Source organism: Schistocerca nitens, chromosome 1, assembly GCF_023898315.1.
Source record: "Schistocerca nitens isolate TAMUIC-IGC-003100 chromosome 1, iqSchNite1.1, whole genome shotgun sequence".
NCBI classification, from domain to species: domain Eukaryota; kingdom Metazoa; phylum Arthropoda; class Insecta; order Orthoptera; family Acrididae; genus Schistocerca; species Schistocerca nitens.
The window spans coordinates 568,231,965-568,258,417 of record NC_064614.1 but is presented as its reverse complement, the minus strand read 5'-3'; the positions used below and the strand labels follow the sequence as shown (position 1 = coordinate 568,258,417).

At 42.2% G+C, this 26,453-nt stretch overlaps 1 protein-coding gene across 1 annotated transcript in view; it reads right to left on the bottom strand.

Annotated features, from left to right (window-relative positions):
- Nucleotides 1-26,453, bottom strand: part of LOC126236399 (cyclic nucleotide-gated cation channel subunit A) — a 587,655-nt gene that overhangs the window by 501,334 nt on the left and 59,868 nt on the right. Inside the window, exon 2 of the mRNA XM_049945692.1 lies at nucleotides 22,108-22,260. Coding sequence (XP_049801649.1) covers nucleotides 22,108-22,221 — 114 coding nt within the window. The 5' untranslated portion in view covers nucleotides 22,222-22,260. The remainder of the gene's footprint in view (nucleotides 1-22,107; nucleotides 22,261-26,453) is intronic.

Here is a 26,453-nt window from a genome sequence, read left to right as displayed (position 1 = left end):
GAGAGAGAGAGAGAGAGAGAGAGAGAGAGAGAGATAAATAAAAAGCAATGAGAGAGAGTGTAAAAAATTGTTGTAAAGAAATTGAATCATGGTATTTAAAGAAATCTTTCATTAAAATGACACGTTCCACATCATTACGAAATGTCGTATTCATGATCTATGGAACAAGAGTTAATCTAATCTAATCTAATCTAATCACATCATATTGATGATTAGCCATGAAGAGTCATGAATTACCGAAATTTTGGCCAATACCAGTAACCAAATCTAAACTTGAAAATAAAAGACGACAATTTTTGTAATAAACCGTGACTCCTATCAAGACCCTTTCGTCCCTGTTATCTAACCACGAAAGATGTCTGATATACCTCCATTCTGAAGTAACAAAGTGTGCATGCATTTAAAGATGAAGTGCATGATGTGAAGTTCTGTGACGGAGATACGAACCCAACACGTAATCCGATTGTTAACTAAGAAAAATCAAATGTTACGTATCGGTTTTTCTTACGAGCCGCTAGGTGTCTGAATCTAAAATAAGGATACAAACTTTTGTGCCTAAGCGACACTCGAACTGCACACCTACCGTGCATCCACGAATATAGCTTAAGTACCAGTTGCTTACTCATGAACAGTAAGACGTGTGCGTGTCTGACCAGAAATAACGACACCTGTTGCAATTGTTGGAAACACATGAACAGACATTGAAATTGCGCGTTAATTTTCACTAGCAGGTGGGTGTGCACTTGATAAAGCTAGAAATGAAATTATGAATATTTTTGTACTGGATCAGGTTTCAGACCCACATACTTACCTTTGGAGGAGACCTAGAGAAGATTGCAGTCTTGGGAAAAGGAACGAAATGACTGAACTATACTGTTCCGAGAGATTCAGATCCTCGAAAGAGGAGATACGAATTCGAATCACAGTCCAGCACCAAATTTTTAAACGTCTCTAGTTCAATCAAGTACAAGTAAAATAAGAGCCCTGTCCCTTTAAATGGCTATCGGTTCATCAAATAAAATAAAATTTTCTAATGTAAGTAAGCTTACTGTCGACTGTATTTCTGTTTACCATGACTTCCGCTGTGTCATTTCCCAACGTAAACCGGCTCTGCCCAGTTGGTAATGAAGGAACGTGATGTTTAATGCGGATTCTGGATTATAACGTCTTTCTCTTGCGGTTACCAGAGGTAAAATAAATCTGTTTGTGCCTCTTAAAAGTAAATGCCTGAACCCACGCATTGCACCTGTGATAGCTCGTTCCACCATACCATTGTGGCCACATTACCCAGCCCCAAGAGTGTGCTGTAACGAATGATGTGCTTAGCTTAAAAAATTAGTCACGGTGGAAAAAATGCGAGTCTGTTAAATGGTCAAGTAGAAGCAAGCTTCTGACGCAGAGATTATGCTATTCTCATGTCAGCAGGATGTAAAGACTCTTCTAGGCATCATAGGCTGGATGTGAAGCCATTTTGATTTTTCACAAATTCAGCAAATTTCTTAGTTCGAGAAAATCCACTGTGAAGTGTGAAGTTGCCGGATAATTCGATTATTACTGTTATTATTAATATCATTTTATTCATACCGCTGCTGGAACACGACCGTAGTCTTCAGGTAAAACGCGAGACCAGCTAATATGACGTCTGGCGACCGAAAGCACATATCGACAAAATTTTTATCGCCCCTTTCCTCTCGGTGCTGAAGCTATGAGTGTAATTCAAGCGAATCTACAATATCATATTAGCTGGTCTCGCGTTTTACCTCAAGACTACGGTCGTAGTCAAGAGTAATGCACTAAGACTGGAGTCAAGACTTCCTCTGGGAAGTGCCGCAGTCTACATGTTGCTAGATCGAGCATATTACCAGACATAGAATTCTGAGAGGAGCACGACTGTATTGTCCACCTTACGTGAACGACTCGGCGGTCAATTTTTTGGTCTGAGACTGTATCTACAACACATATTGCACGCTGAAGACCCAGAAGAATTTAAAAAAAAAGTAGTTTATGAGAGCAACGTTAACCATAGCGTTCGAAGTATTCATAGCATTGTATACGTGTGTGTAAACGCCTTCCAATGACCACTCAAGAAAGACAAGGATACACAGTCTAGGTCCAATATTATAAATACGCCTCAGCTTGTGGATGAACTCAGACTTAGGTTGATAATAATTGTGAAAATTTAGCTGCACTGTACTCATTGGTGTTAAACTCGTTTTCAACCAATGATTCCCACAGCTACAGGGATACTACTTGTGATACCTCTTAGACAAAATACTTAAGCAGTGTTATCAGACGAAAAGATCAACCTGACACAAACTGTGGGAAGTTTGTTTTACAACCTTCGTACCTGGATATTCAGCTTTTTCCTATTTGAGATATCTGTGAACGTGGCTGCTTAAGACGATTTAAGCAGAAACTAAATTCCCTCAGCTTCGACAATGTTTAAAGAAATCGTCTTATTGGCACTAAATCGTGGTTTGTGAATTGTTTACCGGCCGTACTCTGCCGTATTTTGCCGGTTGGAAGGCAAAAGCTTACTGACAAATTTCACACAGAAATTACTGTTACAGTGTACTTATGGAGCCAAATGAGTGAATTTCGTATTTTCCGGTGAGAAAGAGCACTGGCAAACAGTCTTCGCTACATTAGGTTATTTAAACTGGTGTCACTCTGAGCTAGAATTTATGGTCAGCGACTAAGTGTAAGGTCAACGTTTCGGATGCGAGTTTTGCGACTGTGAAATACTTTCCTACATTATACAAGCGAATATTAAATTTGAACTAATATTGCGAAAATTTTGTACTTGGACAGCTTAGAATGAAAATACTTCTGTTTATTTCAAAGGGAAACAATAGATTTTCTAAAACACTGTCTGTCATACACAACTTGAAACAGGTCATGTCGACCAAATCATGTGGAGGAACTAACAGCAACGTATATCGGAAGGCAGTAAGATCTCTTGCCTTTTGGTTTGTCAGTACTCGATAGCCATTTCTAGGCGAAAGTAAATGCAGAAAGGCAGTGCGTTTTTGTTACCAAGTAACGTCTTCGTCAATTACTTTAGTTTTAAAGTAATCTACGAGTAATTTCTGGTGTTTGATATTAACATGAAAAGGATTCCGTAGACAGGGAAAGAACCTGTTCTTGGGAAACTACATCTATAGTGACCAAAAGGCATTAAATGATGTTCAAGCACTTGTGTTACAGCAGCGGTATGAATAAAATGATATTAATAATAACAGTAATAATCGAATTATCCGGCAACTTCACACTTCACAGTGGATTTTCTCGAACTAAGAAATTTGCTGAATTTGTGAAAATTCAAAATGGCTTCACATCCAGCCTATGATGCCTAGAAGAGTCTTTACATCCTGCTGACATGAGAATAGCATAATCTCTGCGTCAGAAGCTTGCTTCTACTTGACCATTTAATAGACTCGCATTTTTTCCACCGTGACTAATTTTTTAAGCTAAGCACATCATTCGTTACAGCACACTCTTGGGGCTGGGTAATGTGGCCACAATGGTATGGTGGAACGAGCTATCACAGGTGCAATGCGTGGGTTCAGGCATTTACTTTTAAGAGGCACAAACAGATTTATTTTACCTCTGGTAACCTCAAGAGAAAGACGTTATAATCCAGAATCCGCATTAAACATCACGTTCCTTCATTACCAACTGGGCAGAGCCGGTTTACGTTGGGAAATGACACAGCGGAAGTCATGGTAAACAGAAATACAGTCGACAGTAAGCTTACTTACATTAGAAAATTTTATTTTATTTGATGAACCGATAGCCATTTAAAGGGACAGGGCTCTTATTTTACTTGTACTTGATTGAACTAGAGACGTTTAAAAATTTGGTGCTGGACTGTGATTCGAATTCGTATCTCCTCTTTCGAGGATCTGAATCTCTCGGAACAGTATAGTTCAGTCATTTCGTTCCTTTTCCCAAGACTGCAATCTTCTCTAGGTCTCCTCCAAAGGTAAGTATGTGGGTCTGAAACCTGATCCAGTACAAAAATATTCATAATTTCATTTCTAGCTTTATCAAGTGCACACCCACCTGCTAGTGAAAATTAACGCGCAATTTCAATGTCTGTTCATGTGTTTCCAACAATTGCAACAGGTGTCGTTATTTCTGGTCAGACACGCACACGTCTTACTGTTCATGAGTAAGCAACTGGTACTTAAGCTATATTCGTGGATGCACGGTAGGTGTGCAGTTCGAGTGTCGCTTAGGCACAAAAGTTTGTATCCTTATTTTAGATTCAGACACCTAGCGGCTCGTAAGAAAAACCGATACGTAACATTTGATTTTTCTTAGTTAACAATCGGATTACGTGTTGGGTTCGTATCTCCGTCACAGAACTTCACATCATGCACTTCATCTTTAAATGCATGCACACTTTGTTACTTCAGAATGGAGGTATATCAGACATCTTTCGTGGTTAGATAACAGGGACGAAAGGGTCTTGATAGGAGTCACGGTTTATTACAAAAATTGTCGTCTTTTATTTTCAAGTTTAGATTTGGTTACTGGTATTGGCCAAAATTTCGGTAATTCATGACTCTTCATGGCTAATCATCAATATGATGTGATTAGATTAGATTAGATTAGATTAACTCTTGTTCCATAGATCATGAATACGACATTTCGTAATGATGTGGAACGTGTCATTTTAATGAAAGATTTCTTTAAATACCATGATTCAATTTCTTTACAACAATTTTTTACACTCTCTCTCATTGCTTTTTATTTATCTCTCTCTCTCTCTCTCTCTCTCTCTCTCACAAACACACACACACACACACACACACGCACAGACATTCTTTTTTATTTTTATTTGTGTGTTGTGCTCGACTATCGGCGAGGCACGAAAACGCCTGTGAATGACTTTCTTAGTTTTGAGTACACTTACGAAAGAAATATAAAAACAACAATGAGAGTTACTGATTTATGATGCTCAGTTTGCAGTCAGTTCTGAGTATTATTAGTAACTACGCTCCAGTCCCTAAACCTAGTTACAGAAAGCGAATCAGACGCATTACGTATTCCAGGTCGTAGCAGCCGCGACTTGGAGACACCAGCTATGGTCACTTCCCAGACCGCTGTAGGATCACATCGGTTCGTCTTCTTCCTGCTGGTACTGTAACTGAGATTTGGCAACAAGGCAACGTATGTTTGGCAACTCTGTGATCGACGAGTTACTTCCTGGTGTGCACGGAATTATGCCTCAAAGTTCACTTGATTTTACCTGTCATTTCCATTGCATAATCTGAGTTATTATCGCTTGAAGGGTGACAAAAGATTGAAAATTTACGGTTTTCAGCCCAGGAAAGTCGTTGCAGGTGGAAACCGCAACTAATCTCGACCTTCAAATAGCGGTTTACGAGTTCTAGTTACTATTGCCCTCGTAATAGGAAGATAAGACCCATACCTTCTCGCCAGCTCTGTGGTAACGTGCTGACCTGTGAAAAAGCGTCTGTTACGGTTCGCAGTTCCAGTCTCACTGACTGTAACGTTTTTATCCCTTCTGTGAAAGAGCTACAAGCAGTCAGATCAAACATCAATAAGGAAATCGCAAGAAAATGCTTTCAGCTCATAGTGCAATGTTGAAAAACTTACAATGCTGCACAACAGGTAAGGCCTCTTTCCGCTGCTGACAAGCGAATTTTGGGTTTCTAGGAATACGTAACTATATTTATGAAATGCCACATTTGCATACCTCTTGAGTATGACACAGCATACCAATTAAACACAGACCCAATCAAAATCTAAGTGAGTAGTATTTTACTAATTCGTGTCGATAGAGGCATGCTTGTGTACAGATACTTTCGTCGTAAGGTTATCATGGTTAGTTTTATTTCATTTCTTATAATACAGTGCACAATTTTCGTAAGGTTTCCTTTAGTGTTGTTAAAACAATAGTAAACATGAGAGAGAAATTAATCATCAACGATATATGCGAATTCTCTGATGTTACCTATGACAGTCTGACAATGCACATGCAGTTTATTGATTACATGCATGTAGAAAACTTGTTCTGAGTTAAAGCTGTCAAACAAAGTTTGAAGAAGAATAAAATATCACTACCACACGACGGCTAATGTAGAAAATACTTTTCTGACATATTATGGCACGATGCGCTCTCCCTGCACATCTTCGAGATGCATCTGCTGCCTGCTGTCTATTAAACCTGAATAGAACAAAATGTCACAGTAGTTAGCCCTTTTTCCACATGCGACTACTTTCGGTTGAAAAGTGAAGGGAATTATGTTCAAAGTTCCATTAGATTGATACCTTCAGCAGAGAGCAGAATTGCGTTTTACAAAATGTAGCACTGAATGTATTCGAACTCGCGACATCTTATCTATGCTACAAGCTGACACGTAGCTACAGCAGCTCCAGAGCTCGGCAACTATTCCTCCAGAACTTTTGGATTCCACAGCACTGTGAGATTATGCATATGGCCAGACTTCTGAGAGACAAACAGTTACAGCTTTTCTTTTGGACTGAACGACGTTTTCTAGTAACAGATAGCGCAATAGAATAGCTCAAGTGGAAAGGAACACTTCCTATTTAAACTTCTGCATCCTACACTGTTGGCAGTTGTGTGTAGGTGGCAGTTACGTGATTTTATTTCTGTGATTACAAAATAGTCGAATGTATGCACTGGGTAGCCGAGGCAGCTAGTTCATGGTGATTCGGTCAACCAAGTAAATGAATTTACTGAACATGCTGCAAATTACTACAGGGAGCCTGTGTGTCAGAATTCTCATCCAGTGTGGCGCAACTGCGTTACGATAGAAAAATGACTCGCAGAGAAGAGGATTTCGTGGTCTGTTGGACGGATGGTAGGTTGTTGTACCTATGGTCTGGGTTCGATTCCCACTTCCGTCAATGATTTTAGATAGGGAGAGACAGATTCCATTCTCTCCTGGCTACACCAAGTGAAGGAGATATAATGGCTGCGTGGTCTGAAAATTCACATTAAAGATGATATTCCTTCTTTACCAAGTAGACGGTAGGTTGAACCACAATAAAGTCTGGAGTGGCGACATGTAGAAACTCTATCACCAGTAACCTTTCTTATACTAGTTATTTATTTGAAGTGACGACACAAACGCTATGTATGGTCACAGGACACTTATTCCATCTTTTATTTGAGCTTCTGTATGTCGATAAAATTGGTTCTAAACTGGGAATGCAACTCAGACCGCCCTTAACGCGGAATTTGATCCCTTCGTGGCAATACAGCTCGGCTACAATTTGTTGTTTGTTCAAAACTGCAGATTCCTCAACACCTTCACATATTACGCGTGAATGGGATCGAATCTTGGCCCGGCACTAAAGATTTAATTATGTATTATCAAGCTCTATCATGAGAACACCTATCTGCTGGTGGATAATAATTTTGATTTTTAATGTATTTTCATTCGTTGTCAACACTAACGATATCTGACGTTTCTAACTCCCAGTGAGAGACAGAACTATTTGCGAGATGACTGTAAGTTCAAGATGCTATTCTGAGCAGCTGGTGGAGAAAAATTCGGTAGCTGACGTCTCTTTGTGTGTAGTCAACAACGATATGTGTGGGGCTCTATTCCCAGTGAGCGCTGAACTCTTCGTCGTATTATTTCAGTTCGTCGTGTCATTTAATGTTCATACATATTCTCAACTAGCTGCTCGTGAATAACTTTAATTTTTAATGTCATTTTGTGTTAAATAGTTCAAATGGTTCAAATGGCTCTGAGCACTATGGGACTTAACTTCTAAGGTCATCAGTCCCCTAGAACTTAGAACAACTTAAACCTAACTAACCTAAGGACATCACTCACATCCATGCCCGAGGCAGGATTCGAACCTGCGACCGTAGCGGTCACGCGGTTCCAGACTGAAGCGCCTAGAACCGCACGGCCACACCGGCCGGCCCCCACCATCTGGTATCAATGCATTACCCTATCATCCATTATATATAATCATTTTCATAGTACACTTGATATTATAGATGAGTAGGACACAAGACAGGACATAGATAATGTCCGTTTGACGTCAACAGTGTGTAACATTTTACTTTTTTTGAATAGGACAATGTTCCTCTCCAATAATTTTTAGATTAGTTACAATAAGCTTACGCTGCAAGAGAATTCGCTTGTATTTTTCAATATGTGGTCTGTTGTCGGTTTGAAGGCCTTCCATAACATCGGCAACGTAGTGCAACTCCACCGAGGGCTGTCTGGAGTAGGGTGGAGATAGCAATGTGAAAGTTGCGAGCTGTCGAAGACGATCTTCATATTCCTAATGCGATTAGGACATCGTATACTCTTGACGACGTTTAGCACCTGTGCAGTCAGTCACCCAATTTCAGAATTCGAGTAATCCTGCTAAATTCCCAAAATATTGTCTTTTTATATTGATGAGTAATATGGATAGTCGTCACGTTCATGTGCCGTCTACAACGCAAATTTAATGTTACTATCCTAGGAACTAACCTGCAATACGTTTTGTATTTCATAATCGGAACTATCTGCATTAACCGTCATCAGAGCAATGTCAGGGAACAGAATGCAGCAGTGCCTTGCTACCTACTTGAGGACCCGCTTGAGTCGTGTTCTAAGGAAAGGGTAGTTGCTGGTTCACATTATATTACACTAGCGAGAAGTACCGACTTTTCCTTTTCTCTGCAAACATCCAGAACTAAATTCAGTAACTAAATGCTAAGAATATATTTGCATTGTGCCAACTCAAAGATCAATAGATATGGATATAGATATAGATACAGATTTTTATATTTAAAGCCATTCTCGTTCTGCGTTGGAATAAACATCATTCATTATTTGCTTGTTCTTGTTACGATTGTTATTGTCATTCTCTCACTCGCAAGAGTTTTCGCATTCCTATTTGGTATCGATGCACATGAAGAGTGGCTATGAAAGAAGGGAATACTGAATGTTACGTCATGCAGAATACACTCATTTACTTCGGCTCCTCGTGATCTACGCTACAGGAAAAGTGAGATACATAAAGTTGACAGTGTGAGGACAGACCTGGTAGCACAACTGTGCAACTACACAGTGTTACCAGATAAAATGGTGCTGCGGAATCGAAAGTGTAGTACGGACTTTGCCACAGTAGCAGACAGCTGGTAATTTAGGACCATGACCGTGGATTACACTTTGGTCAGTGCTGGTTAGAGTGCTGCAACTGTAAATGGAAGGCTTTGTTTGATAGTCTTATGCTGATGCTGTCTGAATAAATTATGCCATTGGATACAAAGCGGTTTAGTTTTGAGACCTAACCCACGAGGGGGGAAGGCACAGTGGTCTGCTTCAGGAATTCCAAGCAATAAAACACAAAAAACAACCCAGGAAGGGAGACATGCATTTGGAATCTGTTCATCGTTACGGGGTCAAACAAGAGGGTAACATTACTGAAACAATGATCGGGCTACTTAGTATATAATAGAGCATACAGATTTCAAGGAGGAAAGGTATGAAGACGCAGACTTCCTCGTTATCAATATGTGCGGCATATCTTTCGTGTTAACGAAAGTAAATTCCCGCTTTACCTCTTCTTACGTGTCAAATGAAATGAATGCCATGAGGAATAGAATATTTGTTGACTGCGTCTCTTCTTGCTTCCATCCTTACCAACATATTTCTTCATTCTCGTGGTAATCATGACATTCTATGTGTATGCTGCAAAAGATTGCAAGTGGACAAATTCGACATCGAGGTGCAAAGCGTTATATTCAATTCGAATAAGCTTCCGGTGTATTTTTACTTCGTTTGTATTTTTAGATGATTATGAACGTTACGGAAAATTATCTCACATGCTTTATGTTGAATGAGAAACATTGAATGATCCGTTTTGCTTTCCCTACGTTGAAATGATATAATGTCGGCGTCAACAGCCTTCTTCCACGCCGGAAGCTGAAACTTGTATCATTCTGGATTAATGATAATTGAATGTCTCATATGTATACATAGCCCACAAGGCGACGTCAGAAACCATCAGGGGAGAACGCCGCATAAAAACCAAACGTGCGCGCGCGTCTCCACTCTGAAGAACCGTATCGGAGAATCACGGCAAGCATTTCGCTGAAGAGCTGCCTCGTCAGAGAGCCTAGAAATGGCAGCGTCGTAGCAAGTATTTGTCAACACTCTGATAGTGCATTTACTTCCGGGTGTAGGTCGGCGTTACCTCGCTAAATTCACTTGACATTCGTTTTCCACATCGAAGACTCGTACGATATAATCCACTGCAAGATGACACAATTAGAAAGTATATTTAATTTCTGGACTCCAAGAACGGCGTTCTTCACATAAGTAACACCTGTTTGTGTGTGCATTCGGGAGGACGACGGTGCAATCCCGCGCCCGGCCATCCTGATTTAGGTTTTCAATGATTTCCCTAAATCGCTTCAGGCAAATGCCGGGATGGTTCCTTAGGAAGGGCACGGCCGATTTCCTTCCCCATCCTTCCCTAATCCGAGCTTGTGCTCCGTCTCTAATGACATCGTTGTCGACGGGACGTTAAAACAGTAATCTCCACCTCCTCTGTTCGTGTGTTTAAGGTTGCGTTTTGAGGCTCAGGCAACATGGCAGTGACTATATTCCGCCTCTGGCCGCCAGTTTGTCGTTAGCTCAGAGGTTCCCTTGTGCGTTGCAGTGCTTGTACTATAAGACATAGCAGTTCGAATCACGGTAGAAGCCGCTGACTACAACCTTTTATTTTCCATTTTAATTAATAGAGTTGCAAACTGCTAGTAAAAATTTCTTATGCGAAATCTGAAGAATGCCTTTAAACATCAATCTTCGTCCGATTTCGACTTAGTAAATTAAGTTAATATCATGGATTTCTGCTTTGCAAATTCCAAGGTGCTTCACTGTAAAATAGACCCTGAAAAGATTCAAACCGACTGTCAACGATATAAATTTGAGCTTTGTTCGTCATATAGGTCTAACATGTCAGAAGGTTGTTTATGAAGTGCACATGTTCATTAATATAGTTCCTTTCTTCTAAATTTTTGCAATAGCATTTAACTGTAGACGTTTTCTAACACCGGCGTTAGCAATTCCTTTCCGTTCTCTGAAACCTTCAAAACGACAAATTTTTCTGGTTTAAATCTGATGACCTTAACTATCACTTCCGATCAACAATAAATACTTCATGAACCCATACATGGAACTCCAAATGTGCAGTGTTCCTGCACTGCTACAGAGCATGCATTGCAAGGTATTCACACAGTTTATCGCATAGACTTACCATAAGGAATGAAACAAGAACTGTAATACACTTTACACCACAGACGCTCACTCTGGCTTGACGAAAACATCCAAACATTGACCAAAAGTTGCACAAATAATTGAGTTTGAAAGGAAAAGAAACGAGGTATGAAGCATTCATAAATTCATCGAATGTAGTGAGGTGGTTTAATTTCGTCCCAGTCTATAAAATTAATTTCGGGCCATACTCAGATCTTGCCGATTAATGTAATATAATACCCGCCTACTAATCAGGGCGTCTGTCTCCGTTGCTTTTGAGCGTGAATGGAAATTGTAGAAATTTTCTGTGGAGCAACATTTAATAATAAAGCGTTTTAAATCATCAAAAGCGATGAGCGGTAGCAGGCGCTTTCGATAAAGAACGGGGGAGTGCAGCGCCGCTGCTTGTCGCCACGGCCGCTGCCAGTAGCCAGCAAATGGATCCCGGGGCTTTGCCGCATACGGCGTCCAGAAGAGGACAGTCTGCAGGAAATCTGCCGCAAAATCGTTACTGGATATCGGTGTGTCACAAAGCGAAATAGATTGAATCTGCGCTACCATTACATTCACGTCTTCAGCATTCAGACAGAAGAAGCTATAAAAATATTTTATGCCAGCTGCTCTCGATCCACTGACATTATAAACAGAAACAACGCATGCTACCGCTAGACCACAGGCGTAATCAGCCTAGAGTTTCTCTATCATGGGACAAGTTTTCCTCCAGGAAGTGCCGCAGTCTACAGTGTTGCCAGATTGTGCAGATAACCGGACTTAGAGAATTAGCGAGTTGGCCAGTTTTTTTGTCCCATGTCGCGATCGGCGCGGACTTAGCCCCTGAAGCGGCCGGCCGCCGGTCAAGTTTTATGTCAAAGAGTGTACAAGAGAAGGATGTGAAAGAAATGGCGATATAAGGAAAGATGTAGAAAGGTACAACTTAAACGAAAAAATAAAGAAAATGAAGGAGAACGGAGGGGATATGTATACCATATGAGTGGAGAACTGCTCCCTGTAATAGCTTTCAATTATAGATACACTAGAAGAAGAAATGTAGGGAGGGCTTACGGAAACAGAGAATTTGTCTAGTACATGAAGTGAAGAAGAATAAAAAGTTTTTCACTGCACTGTCTAGTATGTTTCAGGTGTAGCATTTGAGTCATGTTCATCTATATATAATGAGTAATGTGTCTGGGAGAGAAGGCTGGTTGGGCCGTCAAATGCCGTTACTTTGGCTGTCCATGTTAATTCTTCGCAAATGCTCTAGAAACGGGCTCGTAAACTATGCCGACTTTTTCAGGTTTTTGAATTCGTTCTTAATGTTTTTCTGTCTATTTATTCTTCCTACGGTACTTTATATTGTTACCATGAAATCCCTCGTGAAACAGTCCATTCGCTAACGAACAACTGCGTTTTTATCGATGGGAATTAATAATCTGAACACGCCTTGTACTTACAGGTTCCAGAAACTTCGCGTCAAGATGTGACGCACCCTAATGCCTTCGAAGTCAGAACATTAGAATAAGAGCCATACCCAAAATGAAGTGGAAAATTAATGATGAGATCGGCCTTGAAATATGTATAGTTTGAATAAGAAGCGAGTTCTCGAGTAGCAAACCAAACAGAGATTATGACAGAGTTTTCATTATACTTCATTTTCAAAGTCATACGGGAATCGGTAACAATAATGTTTGTGCTGATAATGAGTCTTAGTGAACGTGGCGTTTCATTAGCTGTGACGGTGGTAGCCCAGGGAACAACATGGACCACAGAGGCATCAATAGTGCGGGAGACCGGCCCGTGTCACTGAGGAAAGCTACTAGTGAGCGCTGGGGCTAGAGATTAGTGGATCGTCAGACGAAAGAAATGTTACGTGGTGTCGTGGTAATGAATTTTCACGGGGAAAGATGGCTATCACTCAGTATGTTCTTTAGTGGCATGGCCTATTACAAGTGAATTTGATAGGTTGCAGATCCCGCAGCGACAGAAAAACATCTCTTCCGCGCCTGTGGGGAGAGTACTGCCAATAAATTTCCACTAAGCTGCAGGTTCGAAATACACTTTACTGCAATATTTAACTTGCTTGATTGCTCTAGCTGTAATGAGTATCTCTGGGGAGTCGCAAGGAATGGGTCCTTCCTGGACACGCAAGAGGAAAATAACAAGTTCGGCAAATTTCAATTCAAACTGCTGCTTATAGACATCTTTAGGTCTTTCTGTTTCCGATAAGTTGAAAGTCACCTATAAGGTAGCCACTTTCAATTTTCGGTTATTTTATCACTCTACTTCGCGAGTCAGTTATTTCTGGCGCTATGCAAAGATGGTATTGTGTATCAAGGATCGACAGCAAACACTCTGGTTAGCTAGTATATGCTTTGAAGCTTTCGAGAAGTTGTGTGTTTTGGTTCCGGTCCAGTGCAATAGTCGTAGCTCTCCCCGCCAGGCAAAGTTCTGTGGGTTAAATGTTTGAACGAAAGTGTCTATACGGGTCGCGGGGTAGGTGAGACGTTCGGTGTTAAAAGGAGTCGACGCTGTGTTTGCTGTTTGGCGAGGAAGATCATATTACTGTGGTTGCTTATTTGCAAAGAGCTTTCATTTAGTGTTCTTGGGGATTTGCATTTCATGGTCAAATTCTGATTGATTTACAGACTGAGGTTGCTGTGAACGCTGTGAGCAGAAACATGTTCGACGTGTCGTTGCGAATTCGTTGTGTTATGAGGTACGCAATCACAAAGTTGGGTACGAATCCAAATTCAATCATTCAATCCAGTGAGCAGGTAAGTCAGGTTATTCACTCTTCCATTCAACTTAGATTATTAGCCGGTTTATATTGTGTATATTACTTGCTTCTTTTATGTTTGTTTACTGGTTTGCTTGCCTTTGTTTTGATAGGAGGCTATGTATTACTCCGGCCTATGGCTTTTTGAATTAACTTTAGAAAGTTGGAAATTACATAGTTTCTTCTATTTAAATATCCTTGGTCGTTGATCTGATACTTAGTGTATGGTATAGTTGCAGTTATATGATCATTATGTGATAACGGGTTATGAAAGGATGCCTTTCTCACCTGTCAGAAGCAAGTGCCAAATTTCGCCCTGTGTTTCCTACTACAAGTAACTTCCTTACGTATTCCTGTTCTCTGCATGAATTTAACAGCTAATAGTGGACTAGCGGTTCTAGGCGCTACAGTCGGGAACGGCGCGACCGCTACGGTCGCAGGTTCGAATCCTGCCTCGGGCATGGATGTGTGTGATGTCCTTGGGTTAGTTAGGTTTAATTAGTTCTAAGTCTAGGGGACTGATGACCTCAGAAGTTAAGTCCCATAGTGCTCAGAGCCATTTGAAACATTTTTTAGCCATTCCATGCGATGGGTTTACTGCAACCCCTGAAGTTGTCAGGCGAAGGCGGCGCTGTGCGCCATGCAAATAGTATCGCAGCCACCTTCCTAGGTTGTCTCCATATCGCTGGATGCGATAAACACATTTTGATAAACTATGGATATTGAAATTTTTCGAAGCACGTGACTCATCCGACTTTAAGTCCTGTTACTAGTAAATATTCACCTTTGGTGGAGGGCCCACAGCAGAAGCGTCCACGTCGCGGCCCTGGGAGGACTACTTGTAGTCCTGCTGATTCTGCTACCAACAAGCCATTACAAGAAAGAACAAAACGCATGAGGACTCTCATAATCGGTCCTTCTTAAGACCACGTTTGACTATCATCTCCATAAATGTGGAGGGATTATCACCTGCCAAACAGGATATACTGGCTGATTTGTGGAAATCGAACGAATGTCACGTCCTATGCCTACAGGAAACGCACCGAGGCCCAAACAGCAATAGACCTAAAATTGCGGGCATGAAACTGGCAATCGAACGGCCTGACGATCAATACGGAAGTGCAATTTTCATACGAGAGGGAGTAGCCTACGACGGGTTTCAAAATTCAGACAAAAACAACATTGAACTTCTCAGAGTTGAGACTAATCATATGACAATAACATCAATATATAAGCCTCCAAATACGCCATTCGAATATGACCTGCCGCGCAATAATCCCCTTCCCACGGGCAGTATTGTAATGGGTGACTTCAATAGTCACCATACACGCTGGGGATACAATGAATCTAATGAAGACGGGCTCAAGGTGGAGACACGGGCAGATGCTGAATCACTCTGTCTCATACACGACGCCATCTCCCCCCATCTTTTAACAGCGGCAGGTGGCAAAGGGGATACAACCCTGACCTCGTCTTCGTCAGCCAGAACTTGGTAACTGAGTGCGTGAAAGATGTCCTGGGTCCTATTCCACACTCCCAACATAGACCCATCAAACTCACAGTTACTCCAGCAGTGGTGCCAGTGCAGGTTCCATTTCGACGAAGATTTAATTTCAAGAGGGCAAACTGGGAAGGTTTCGCACTTGGAATCGACGAAAAGCTGCAAACTCTATAACCAACACCCAGCAACTACGATAAGTTCATAGAAATCGTCCAGAATGTATCAAGAAAGTCTATCCCTAGGGGCTGCAGAACGGAGTTTGTACCGGGCCTAACGAAAGACAGCCGGCAACTATACGATGCACATAAGGAAAAGTATGACGAGAACCCATTCTCTGAAGAAACTCTTGAACTTGCAAATGCACTTACCGACCAGCTAATCGAGAATCGCCGAGAAGAATGCCAACATCTAATTGAAAGTGTAGACACGAAACATTCTAGCCGGATTGCCTGGAAGACAATTAAGAAGCTAAATAACGACCCTAAGCAGCAAACGGAAGCACCAAGAGTAACAGCCAACCAAATAGCGCACCAACTCGATCTTAATGGGAAAACGAAGACTCCAGCAAAAACCATCCCAACTACAGCCGTCCATTTACCATCGAAGAGCTAGAGTCCGCACTTAAATCTCTGAAATCTGGCAAAGCAGCAGGGCTAGACGAACTTAGGAATGAACAGATCCTTAAATTTGGCGAGTACACGAAAAACTGGCTGCTCCTACTTTTCAATACCTGTATCCGGCTAAACAACATCCCGAAAATCTGGAGAAAGGGCAAGGTCATAGCCATTCCAAAATCCGGCAAACCACTGGACGAGCCAAAAAATTTCAGACCGGTAACATTACTTTGCTGCTTGTACAAGGTGTTCGAGCGCATGCTGCTGAATCGACTTGTGCCTAATATTGATCATCAGATAATTCCGGAACAGGCGGGGTTTCGCCCTGGGAAAACTTGCACTGGACAGGTCTTGAATCTTACCCAGTTCATAGAGCACGGGTACGAGAACCGTCTAATTACTGGAGCCGTACTTGTCGATCTCTCATCCGCATTCGACACCGTAAATCACAAACTGCTGCTCACTAAAATATACGCTATGACTAATGATTTCGGGTTGATACAAATTATATCAACTCTTCTCAGCAACAGACGCTTCATCGTAAACCTAGGAGGGAAGCGAAGCCGATGGCGTATCCAGAAAAATGGACTACCCCAAGGCAGTGTCCTCGTGCCCACTCTTTTCAACATATATGTGAATGATCAACCAGTTGCACGAGGGACTAGGAGCTTTGCTTACGCGGACGATCTTGCAATAGCCGTGCAGGCTCGGAACTTTAACGACATAGAAATTAGCCTTACGAATGCCCTCAACGGTCTAACGCCATACTACGAAGCCAACTGCCTACGCCCGAACGCAGCAAAAACATTATCCTGCCTATTCCATCTTCGAGACCGAGACGCCAAACATACCCAAAACATCACGTGGAACAACCAACGGATCGCGTTCAGCAGCACTCCTTGTTATTTAGGCGTCAGCCTTGATCGTACACTTACTTACAGACATCATGTAGACAAGATCAGGGACAAACTATCAACAAGAAACAACCCCCTGAGTAAGCTCATCTCCACAAAATGAGGTGCCGACCCACATACTTTACGTACGTCGGCACTTGCACTCTGCTACTCGGTAGCTGAATACGCTGCCCCAGTTTGGGAAAGATCAGCGCATGCGAAACGAGTGGATCCTCTGCTGAACGATGCCTGTCGCGTAATCACGGGATGCCTAAGACCCACCCCGGCTAGACAACTTTATTTGCTTAGTGGCATAGCTCCACCCAACATCAGACGAGCTATAGCAAGCGAAGCAGAGCGCCTCAAGCAGCTGCGCGACCAGCGCCATCCTCTCTTCGGACAAAACCCTCCACACACAAGTCTAAAATCAAGACGGAGTTTCCTCACCTCAGTTCAACCGCTCGAAACCTCAAAACAAAAGGCCAGATTGTCAAAATGGCAAGCAACACTGCCTACGGGAGACCTGGCACCTCTAATCTCACCCAACGAACAATTGGTCTCTGAAAATGAACTAAAATGGCCATTATGGAGAACCCTCAACCGCCTACGGACTGGGGTGGGCAGATGCAACGTAAACATGTGTAAATGGGGATACCGAGACGGGAAGGACAGACCCAAACAATGGACCACCTCCTGGAATGCAGCAACATGGGGGAAGTGTGCAGGAAAGAAGATCTGGCGAACGCTACGGCAGTGGCAGTTAAATGCGCTGAATTTTGGCGGGACGTGATATGATATATATACTATGTTTGTCTTTATATTGTAATGTGACTCCCCATTTTGGGTTTGTTTTATTTATACATATGTGTATTGTATTTGTATTTGTGTGTATATGTAATATGTGGGTTGTCTATGGCTTGGACACGATTAAATAAATAATAACCTTTGGTGGAGTCTTATAATTGATTTTTCATATTCGGTCTGCTGACAATGTATCTAGTATTTTTACACTGCACGGTGAATGTACGTTCTGATCAATTACTTCGCGTTCATTAATTTTTTATACGGATCAGAACTGTATCGATGATACGTGTTGGGTTTACCTTACACTAGGAAACCGAAATTCAAAGTGAGCAGACGGCTTGCATATTTGGAATGACCGTCGTGCGTGCTGTAGGAAGTGCTGCGCTGCATGTGGAGTTGGGTGAACGAAATTTGATGTGCGCACAGTGAAAGGCCGTCGGCCTGCGTGGAGGCGCGCGGCTGCGCTGGACACGGAATGGCTAATGCAGGGTCCCCGCTAAGCTGGGCTGGCCTGGGCTGGGCTGGGCTGGCCGCACCGAAATTACGGGCCGCGGCTCGGGTATTTGACGAGAGGCCCGCGGCAGCTGCGAGGCGCCCTTCTTCGCAGAGCTCACGGCTTAGCGCAAACCACTGACCACGAGGGCGCCCAGCTGCCTCACTGCCTAGCGCCGCAAGCACAATTTCGTGCAGCAGAGGTACTACGAGGGTGTCACGGCGATTTTCCTCGGTGTATGGTTACACCAGCGAGTCAAATATGTGAAAGCGAGTTTCCACAAGAAATACATCAATCCATGCGCAACTTGTATCCTCAAAAACATTGTTTTCTGAATGAGGTCATTCCCCTACTCACTGATGTGACTAGCACAATGCTTAGACAAGAGGCATGAATTACCTACGGCAAAGTCTGTGTCCTGAGACAGGCTGCTTCTACACGGCCACAACGTCGATTATTTTAACAATTTACCATTTGAAGTACCTATGGGAAACTTTCTTCGCACTGAAACTTACCAAAGTTCTAATCTGATTTAGTAATTACTGGGTGGTGTAAGGACTAGGTTATTTAAGTAAAATAATAATTATATGTCCATAGAAAGCATTCCATAGAAAGAAGTGGGATAGCCTTTGATTATAAGACACATGTAATTATTCATTTGTAGAACGTAATTTTGAGTGACGGAGACCATGGTTGTCAAATTAAAGGATTGTATAGCTGCAGTTGCCAGTAAATAAGTGGAAGGTTTTGAAATACTGATCGGATATTGTGCTTTTCCTACGTCTTTTGGAAAGCAGCCATCTGCTACCTTTACTTGATACGTGTTGACGTACAGGATACGTGATGTATAGCATGTAATAATGGTAATTTTCACCTCAAAAACATTAGTATACGCTCAATAGTAAATGCCTGATGGCATGTATTATCAAACAATTGTAATTTAAAAGAAATGAACCGTCACGTAGCAGTGACAGAATCTATTATTCTTTATCTTTACCGCTCCTGCACGGCGGCTGTAAATCTCTATGTACACATATCGATTAATGATATAAAAAGAATTCGGTTTTTTCAAGACGAATGAGGCCTTGAGCGCTTCACCTTTTAGTGTTTCTATTCCATGAAAGGCGGACGTGTATTGGTTGCGTTCCGCAATCTGCATTATATATATATATATATATATATATATATATATATATATATATATATATATATATATATATATATATATAAGTACAAGTAGAAGACGATGAATTTGGTACAGGAACACACAGTGGTCAGTCTTTAGTTTGCTGAAACAGTGCGAAAATCTTGCAGAGATGATGACCAAGTTAACGTAGCCGTTGTCATGAATGGATGTAAGTTCCATCCTGCGTTAGTATTGCTTGTTTTTAATCTCATCTCCTTCTTTTACAGACAACTACGGTACTACAATTGATTTCTTAACAATAAATTAACAGTGCCAAAAAGTGAATCGTCGAACTCTAGTTGTTACATATCTTATACACTGTCTGACAAGAAATCTGAAGCACTCAAAAGACAGAGCCGGATGTTTGTGTAACTTCGTACACATACACACCATCAGCAGGTATATACAGGTATATAACGTTACCGCTGGATATATTTCGTAAAGCACATCAAATACTGACGAACCGATTCCACAGACCGAACGTGAGGAGAGGGGCTAGTGTAATTGTTTAATACAAACCATACAAAAATGCAAGGAAGTATGTTTTTTAACACAAACCTACGTTTTTTTAAATGGAACCACGTCAGTTTTGTTAGCACATCTGAACATATAAACAAATACGTAATCAGTGCCTTTTGTTTCATTGTAAAATGTTAATTACATCCGGAGATATTGTAACCTAAAGTTGACGCTTGAGTACCACTCCTCCGCTGTTCGATCGTGTGTATCGGAGAGCACCGAATTACGTAGGGATCCAAAGGGAACGGTGATAGACCTTAGGTACAGAAGAGACTGGAACAGCACATTACGTCCACATGCTAACACCTTTTTATTGGTCTTTTTCACTGACGCACATGTACATTACCATGAGGGGTGAGGTACACGTACACACGTGGTTTCCGTTTTCAATTACGGAGTGGAATAGAGTGTGTCCCGACATGTCAGGCCAATAGATGTTCAATGTGGTGGCCATCATTTGCTGCACACAATTGCAATCTCTGGCGTAATGAATGTCGTACACGCCGCAGTACATCTGGTGTAATGTCGTCACAGGCTGCCACAATACGTTGTTTCATATCCTCTGGGTTGTAGGCACATCACGGTACACATTCTCCTTTAACGTACCCCACAGAAAGAAGTCCAGAGATGTAAGATCAGGAGATCGGGCTGGCCAATTTATGCGTCCTCCACTGATTACGTATTTGTTTATATGTTCAGATGTGCTAACAAAACTGACGTGGTTCCATTTAAAAAAACGTAGATTTGTGTTAAAAAACACACTTCCGTGCATTTTTGTATGGTTTGTATTAACCAATTACACTAGCCCCTCTCCTCACGTTCGGTCTGTGGAATCGATTCGTCAGTATTTGATGTGGTTTTCGAAATATATCCAGCGGTAATGTTAGGTGACTCACCCTGTATATGGGTCACGAACTAAGGTAGATGTTGAGTGATCACTCTGAAGGACACGGAAATGTCACTTATACGGGCGAGAAAGCGTTATCAGTTCTTGATAAACTTTGAAAGGAGCCTGATTGTCAGTCTTCATTTGGTCAGGTGGTCGAAAAGTGCAATATCCAGATTTGTGGGCATTCAGATGTAACAGTGCCTCAATGTTGGACTACATGGGAACGTGAGAGTATCCATACTCGTCGTCGAGGTTCCAGTCAACTTTGTCTTACCAATACAAAGGAGGATCTCTGTATTGTGCAGCTGGCACATCGTAACACGTTCGCAACGGCACCTGTCATCCGAGAACAAGTAATGGATTCGCTGCAACATTTTGTCATCCATTCGTTGGAGGCTAGCATCATCTGGACTAGGGAATTACCAGACCATGCTAGAAAAAGAGAGATAGAGAGAGAAACGGCTGCATTTGGGTTGGTGCCATCACCTGGAAGCTTGCACTGCTGATGAATGGTGTCGCATTGTGTTCAGCGCTGAATTACAGTCGGCAAGTATAGCGGTAATATGGGGGGAGGCCCAATTCTTCCAACGTTTTGGAGAGGCACAGCGGTGTTACTCCTTGCAACATGGTACTCGGAGCCATCGCGTATTACTTCCTGTCCTGCCTGGTAGTGACTGAGGGAACCCTGGTGGCCCAATGGTACGTCGCGGATGTCATGCATCCTATTGTGTTACCACTCATGCGACAGCATCATGGTGCCATTTTTCAATAGGACAATGCTCGCTCACAAATGGGATGAGTCTCTATGAAGTGTTTGCGTGATATAGATGTACTCTCATAGCCAGCAAGATCCCAAGATCTGTCCCCGATAGATCTCATGTGGGACGCGCGCGGACTTGCAGTATCTAGGCTATCAAAGGCCAGTGACAACAACTGTAGGCCAGCTTGCCACAGAAATGCATCCAAGCCAGAGAGAATGAAACGTCATACTGATAAGCTGGCTCATATTTCAGTGTTCTTTGTAAATTTCACTCGATTTCGTGATCACTTAAATGACATCACATATCTTTTCAACCTGTGAAGTTTCATTTCGCTTCCCCCTCACCTTCTGAGTGTTTCACTTTTTAGTCAGGCATGTGTTAAACACATATACATATTTCTCTACCTGAGAAGCTGCGTTGGGCCTTTGCTGTGGCGCTGGGACGACATCTTGCGGCTGGTGAGTGAATCGTTGCGCTCTGAATGCGTCACCTTGCGCCGCCATGATGGGCGTCCACATTGGTCACGTGACCGGGGTAGTTCCTCTGATTGGTCATGCCTGAAACAGACAGAAACTGCCATTAGCATTCACTAATTATTTATATAGTAGCCTTAGTTGTTACAGAAAAAATGAATATTGCGCTCCTTTGAACGAAAATAATTTCATGTTTAGTGTGTGGGCTAAGGCTGTGGACAAGGTACCAGGAATGAGAAGTACCATGTAGTATTATAACGCTGCAACAAGTATCGCCTTGTCACTGTAGAAACCAAAGTGAAATATATTTTTGCCTGTCATGAATGCTGGGAGTGAGCTGAATTTATGAGGGAGGAATCAGATTACCAAAATATCAGAATACACATATGACTAGCAATATTGCTAGCAATATGCACATATCAAGAAAAATGTTGCGTCACCCCGATATCTCATGCAGATATGTTGCTACCGATCGGAAGGTCACCCCTAACGTTGTTTGTAAACAAACACACTATTACCATAACCGCTACCCACAAATAGAACGTTGCATTAGAATGGATTGCAGCATTTCAGTTGAAAGCAAAGCACTAGCAGGGATGCAGTGGAAAGGTCTGTGGAACAGCAGAGTGAACTTCCGTGATGCCATAGACAGTCGTGACCAATGATCAAGTCTGCATCACGTTATGTGCAGAATGCTTGTCAACCAGGGAAGTTGCTCGACGTGTGCACCGGAGTCAAAATGATGTGGTGCAGACATGAAATCGGTTCCAGTTAGCAAGTAGTGTTGAGGACTGGCATCGCACAGGTTGTCCACGTTCGATAGGTGCACTGGATGATCGATATCGACGGGTCAAATAAACCGTGGGCTGAGTGCTCTAGAACTGAATTCGGCCTTCGAAGAGCCTACATGACGCTGTACATCGCATCAAACTGCTAGGAGTCGATGCATGAAGCAAATCTCCATTCTTGACAACCATAGCGAGCACCACGTCATACACCACAACTGCACGTTCTGCAAGATTTATGCAGAATGGACGCCCGAGGATTGGTGTCGGTTGTTGTTTATGAACGAAACTCGGACATGTTTGATACTGATAATCGAGGACAACGTGCTTGGAAACGAGCCGGTAATATCGAACGTCTTCAAAATTGTGTTTGACATGTGCAACGAGGTAGTGATAGAGTTGTGTAATGGGGTGGCATTACGGGCATTAAAAGGAGCAACCGCACATATCTCGTGGTTGTCGAGGGTAATGTAATTGCTATACGATACACTGACAAGATTCTACAATGAATGGTGGGACCGCATCGCCAATATTTTGGTGACAATTTCGTCTTGATGGAGGATAACTCGCGTGATCTCTGTGCTGTTCTTGTGAAATGGCTACAGAAGAGTGGGACAATTTTGAACAGGGCAGGCTTGATGCTCTCATAAAACACCTGTCGTAAAAACAGGATTCTAAACGTAGATGCGTAGATTAAACGACTAAAAAAGTAGAACCGTAATTAGGGCAGGAATTCACTGACCAAGAACCCACAGCTGTATACTTTACTGCTGAAACAGAAAAACCTTATAGATTAAAATGTCACATTTTTATCGCTTTCTATGTGTATTGATTGATTAGTTTTGTTCTTTCTCACTGAAGTGAATTCTTTGAACTTTTGCGTAGATTAACTTTGCAGATACTTGTGGATCACAGCACTCGATAGATTAGCTTTTACGTGTAACCAAGGACGTAATTCAGCTATCTATGTATGGCATAATATTCGTTACCCAGAGGCAAGCGGATCACTTTATAAGGAATTGTGCTTGAAAAATATTGCCGGCCGAAGTGGCCGTGCGGTTAAAGGCGCTGCAGTCTGGAACCGCAAGACCGCTACGGTCGCAGGTTCGAATCCTGCCTCGGGCATGGATGTTTGTGATGTCCTTAGGTTAGTTAGGTTTAAGTAGTTCTAAGTTCTAGGGGACTAATGACCTCAGCAGTTGAGTCCCATAGTGCTCAGAGCCATTTGAACCATTTTTTTTGAAAAATATTAAGAGCTTTGGTCATAGAGCCTGTTACACATGAATTTTGTTGAAGAAAAGACAACCTCAAGCAATGTGTCAGATTTTACTTGGCTTGATGACGACTACGAAAGCTTACAGGCTCACATAACCCGTTTGCTGAGGAAGATATTTTTGTGTTCCATATAATTTACACGTTGCTCCTATCGATGACTGGCAATGTGGTCCATCATTACTTACATCTCGCTGATATCTGTGACGTTACCAGTTTCAGGAAGCCTTTCATGGACCTGTTGTTTCCTTGATTCACCTGTATATAATCGTACTAACGTATTATAGGTGCCTGTTGCCCTCTATTAATAGGTTATTTAACTTTAAAAACCGTCTGAAGAGTTGTTTATACGCATTGTCTGAGAGCCTAGTAAAACGGATAGTGAAAACATGCGTCCATCTCGAAATCAAAAAGTGATTGAAAGACATGTAACGCTATCATATGACCCAACTGATTAACAATGGTGATTTATGTTCATTAATAACTGAGGAAAATATTATAATTGTTAGGAAAATAATAAAATAGATGTGGAGATATTATGAATTCAAACAGAATTGTTATTATTCATACGAGGAAGAAATGTCACGACAAATTAAAACGTTGCAGAATCGGCACTGGATTGCAGACTACCTTTAGCATCTGACCCATACAAGGCTTACTGGCTGGTTTTCAATTAAAACTACAGAATTTCCCTCTTCATGGAATAGGAATATGTGGCGTTAGGAATGCAAAGAAGGGTTCTGGATCAGGTAACAACCCGGCACACAATCTTAGTGTCTGAAAGTTTCGTTGTAGTATACACACCGATGAGGATTGTAGAATTTGTCAATGAAACCATCTGTGCGGCTGGTCCCGGCGGAGATTCGAGTACTGCCTTGGGCATGGGTGTGTGTGTTTGTACTTAGGATAATTTAGGTTAAGTAGTGTGTAAGCTTAGGGACTGATGACCTTAGCAGTTAACTCCCATAAGATTTCACACACATTTGAACATTTCTTGAATGAAACCATCTAGAAAAAGTGACTAAGCTGTTGTAGGTCAGATCCATTATCCAAAGGGTACTAATCGTAAAGGCCGGCCGCTGTGCCCGAGCGGTTCTAGGCGCTTACGTCAGGAACCACGCGCCTGCTACGGTCGCAGGTTCGAATCCTGCCTCGGGCATGGATGTGTGTGGTGTCCTTAGGTTAGTTACGTTTAAGTAGTTCTAAGTTCTAGGGGACTGATGACCTCAGATGTTAAGTCCCATAGTACTCAGAACCATTTGAACCATTTTTTTCGATTGAAAATAGCTACTCAGGCTCACAAAAGGGATCTACATGCCACTGACGATATTATGCATTGTACGTTGGCAAGAACAACATTTGTCACAAGCAGCTTTAACTCGTCCCTAAAGGGAGGTGGGTACGAATAGCCCTATTAGGCCAGCAGTGGAAGCTTAGGGGCATCGAAGAAGGATCATGGTCTGCTACCACTGCAGACAAGGCAGGGGAGAAAGCTACTATCGAAATGCCAACAGGATCAGGCCTGACCGAAGAAAAACGTCAACGCGTGTTATCCGTTATGCCGCTAATTTCCGGATGCTTTCATTAAGATTGGAGCAAAGAGACACCAAGCGGCTCATGTTAAAACAGTGGGTCACCCACCGATTAACCAGTGCTCACATTAGGCAACTCCAGCTGAACGACGGATAAACCGGAAAGAAGTGGAGAAGAAGCTTCAAAACATCACTGAACCTTCAGAGAGTCCTTGGTCCGCCGGCCGCTGTGGCCGTGCGGTTCTAGGCGCTTCAGTCTGGAACCGCGCGACCGCTACGGTCGCAGGTTTGAATCCAGCCTCGGGCATTGATGTGTGTGATGTCCTTAGGTTAGTTAGGTTTAAGTAGTTCTAAGTTCTAGGGGACTGATGACCTCTGAAGTTAAGTCCCATAGTGCTCAGAGCCATTTGAACCATTTGAAGTCCTTGGTCCTATGCTGAGGTCATTGTGAAAAAGAAGGATGGCACATGCCATTTCTGCGTCGATTATCGACAGCTGAACAAAATCACGTAAGTAGATGTCTGCCCACTGCCGCTCATTGATGACATCCCAGATTGCTTGAAAGGAGCAAAGTATTTCTCAACCATGGACACGCAGACAGGCCACTGGGAAATTGGGTTAACGAGGCTGATAGGGAAAAGACTGCCTTCATAACTCCTAGCGGCCTATATGAGTTCAACGTTATGCA